At 34.7% G+C, this 3,037-nt stretch overlaps 1 protein-coding gene across 1 annotated transcript; it reads left to right on the forward strand.

The window, feature by feature from the left end:
- Nucleotides 1-641: 641 nt before the first annotated feature.
- On the forward strand, nt 642-1,239 carry LOC132168918 (uncharacterized). Its single transcript, XM_059580008.1, has 2 exons — nt 642-852; nt 977-1,239. Exons 1-2 carry the CDS (start codon nt 642-644, stop codon nt 1,237-1,239), a joined length of 474 nt encoding a protein of 157 aa, XP_059435991.1.
- The last annotated feature ends 1,798 nt before the right edge of the window (nt 1,240-3,037 follow it).

Here is a 3,037-nt window from a genome sequence, read left to right on the forward strand (position 1 = left end):
CAGCCAAAAAGATCAAACCCTTTTATTTTACGATAGTTTTACTAATTAAACACAAATGATAGTGTGCAATGAAATTGTCATCATTAAATTTAGTCCTCACCCACGTAATTAAGTTTTTCAATTGAATTCAGTTAAAGCCCCACTGTTTGTAAATTTGGGTTGTGCGTTGACTTTGTGTTGGTCAATTTCATACCTGGGAAAGATAATGGACAATGATCATACCATATTTTGCTGACAACGTTTTTGGTTCAAAGAAGAATTTACTTCCGTTCGACCAACCCATTATATTTATCAGGATTTATATAAAATGTGTTTGGCTACTGCTTCCTCGTGGCCGGAAAGTAGCATCTAGGAGGTAAAAGAAGCCGAAATAATAATATAACAAAAGGTCTCGTGGAAAATGGAACTGAAAAATAAGCTTCACATTGCATTTTCAAACATTTACCTACCAATCCAGACAAAGGTCAATTTGGCCGTTTTGCACGAGCCTTTCTTTCTCTTCTCTCTCTTCCCTCTCCCCTCTATAAATACCTCTCAACCTATCTCTATCAATATTGCCAACATCTGATTTTAAAATCTTTCCTTTTTGAATCATCAACCTCTTAAGTCTTAAGTACTTCTTCACTCTGATAGAAGAAGACATGGGTGGTTTCACTTTTGCTCAGAGTCTCATCCTGATTGTTGCTGCTTCCATCTTGGCAGCTTGTACGGCCAACAAAGAGTCCCCTCGCCCAAAATATACACATTCTCCCAACAAGATCATTGTTGGCGGATCGGAGGGCTGGCACTTCAACTTTAGCTACACTGATTGGGCGCTCAAGAATGGCCCCTTTTACCTAAATGATACTTTGGGTGAGTTTATTACATGCATGTTCCCTCCATTTTGCCAGAGATCATCTATATATATATAAAAATGAGAAATATAAATATTAACGTGTATTTATATGATCGATGACAACATTGTTTTTGCATGCAGTTTTCAAATATGATCCACCAACCGAGAATACCACAATTCCTCACAGCGTCTACTTGCTACCAAACCTTCGGAGCTTCTTGACGTGCAATTTAACAGGAGCGCAGATGTTGGCTGACGTGACACAAGGAGGTGGGCAGGGCTTTGAGTTCGTTCTAAAAAACTGGAAGCCGCACTACTTTGCTTGCTGGCAGCACGATGGCATCCATTGCAGCCTTGGAAAAATGAAGTTTTTTGTGATGCCAATGCCCCGTTGGTTTAGATAGTTAATACACGAGACACTTAATTAATTGCTACTCTCTCTTTTTATTTTATGTTTGTCGTCTCAAATTAGTCACTGTTTCTTATTTTTGAGTGTTTTTTTTTTTCCTTCCCCTTAATTAGAGACAATGTAACAGCTTTCGATTGATTCAGATGACAGTGAATAAATGCACAAGTGACTTGCTATATATTAATTAATTGGTGTTCTGTTGCCTGCCGCTGCTAAGTGAGAAGAAAATAGAAAATTTGAGAAAAAAGAATACATAAGATATTATATTATGTAGAGAACTAGGGATGTTTGGAAAATAAATGATAGAAAATCCATGAGATAACCCTAGCTACCCCATAAGAAACCTGTATTTCCTAGAAATGGTAGAGAATAACTTAAAATAAAGTTTTGGTAGCGAAAAAAATGGATTTTGAACCCGGAAATGCACTTGCGAGGCATAAAGTAGTGAAAAAGCTTTCAGAATTGGGGTCGTATAAGTGATTCTGATAATTGTAACAAAAGTTATATATAATCAATTTTCTATCATATCATTACACAGAAGATAGATCCAAAAGTCCTCACTATGTAGTTGCATTTGCAGTGTTGTTAAAAACTCATTCGCAATGACTAAAATTCATAGCATTACAGATCGTCGCTAAAAATGTCTCACGACGGACGACTTGTTTTCGTTATATATATATTTTTAGTTTTCAATGACGATCGATTGTTATCGCTGATAATGATTCTATTAGCAACAACAATACAAAGTTGTTGCTGGTAATATGTACATCACAGACAACTATAAAAGCTACATATCATGTTTTTTTTTTTATTAAAAAAAAATGTGACAATTGCTTCTTCTTCTTTTGCCAATGACTGTCTTTTGGTATCAATGATTTAAATCACACTTTTTATCTACGTAAAAGATTAAGAACAAAACAAAAAGAAAGAAAAAAAAAATCAACCACAACCAAATCGACATGGACTAAGCACTGAAGAAAAGAGAAACAGAACTCATGAGAAAATAGATGTGCTCATTTTAGATCTTCACTGAAAGCCAAAGGCCCATCGATTCAAATTTCCTGCTAATCAGACATACTTCAAAGTGATAGAAATTATTCAAATTTCCATGTCCTTTCTTCCTCAATAATTTTCACACATTTCTATTAAGAATATCAAGGAACATGAGAAAGAAAAGAAAAAAAAAAAAAAAAAAGATATATATTTTTGTATGAAACAACACGTGTTGATCACGACACGGTACCTTTCCTTCCTCTACCAGTACTTATAGCCTAAAAGATTGCCATAAGCTCTTCTAATTAATGGTGTTCTATAGATAATCACATATTTGCTCAAGCTGATCTACGGCTAACAAATTGATTGTAGAAATTGCTTTATCAAATGTAGGCGACACAGCGGCGCGTGTCACAGGAAGGCAGCGACATAGATTGTAAGTGACGCGTGCTGGATTAATTAGATGAACTCCAAATTTTTGTCAAGTGCAAAAAAAAACGAACCTCAACATACATAGCGTTTAGTGTAGTACTTGCTGTAACAATGAAAAACACCAAAGAACGTTTAAATGAGAAATTGCATAGTTGAAGAATGGAGGTTTATCATAGGCATTAAGAAAACGACGACTTTGATACCATATAGTATTTTATATAAACTATAAAATATCAAAATTATAGCGTAAGCAGATAGAGGAAGAGAGAAGAACAAGTAAGGCTACAATTTGAATATTGAAGTATATATGTCAAACTGTATTACAATGATCTTTATTAACATACAGGCAAAAAACAAAAAAAACAAAA

Source organism: Corylus avellana, chromosome ca1 (assembly GCF_901000735.1).
Source record: "Corylus avellana chromosome ca1, CavTom2PMs-1.0".
Lineage (NCBI taxonomy): Eukaryota > Viridiplantae > Streptophyta > Magnoliopsida > Fagales > Betulaceae > Corylus > Corylus avellana.

Excerpts from the sequence above, each read along its gene's own strand:
- LOC132168918 (XM_059580008.1), top strand. The coding sequence starts at position 642 with ATGGGTGGTTTCACTTTTGCTCAGAGTCTCATCCTGATTGTTGCTGCT. Across the intron at positions 853-976 it reads TTACCTAAATGATACTTTGG|TTTTCAAATATGATCCACCA; the intron begins GTGAGTTTATTA and ends TTTTGCATGCAG.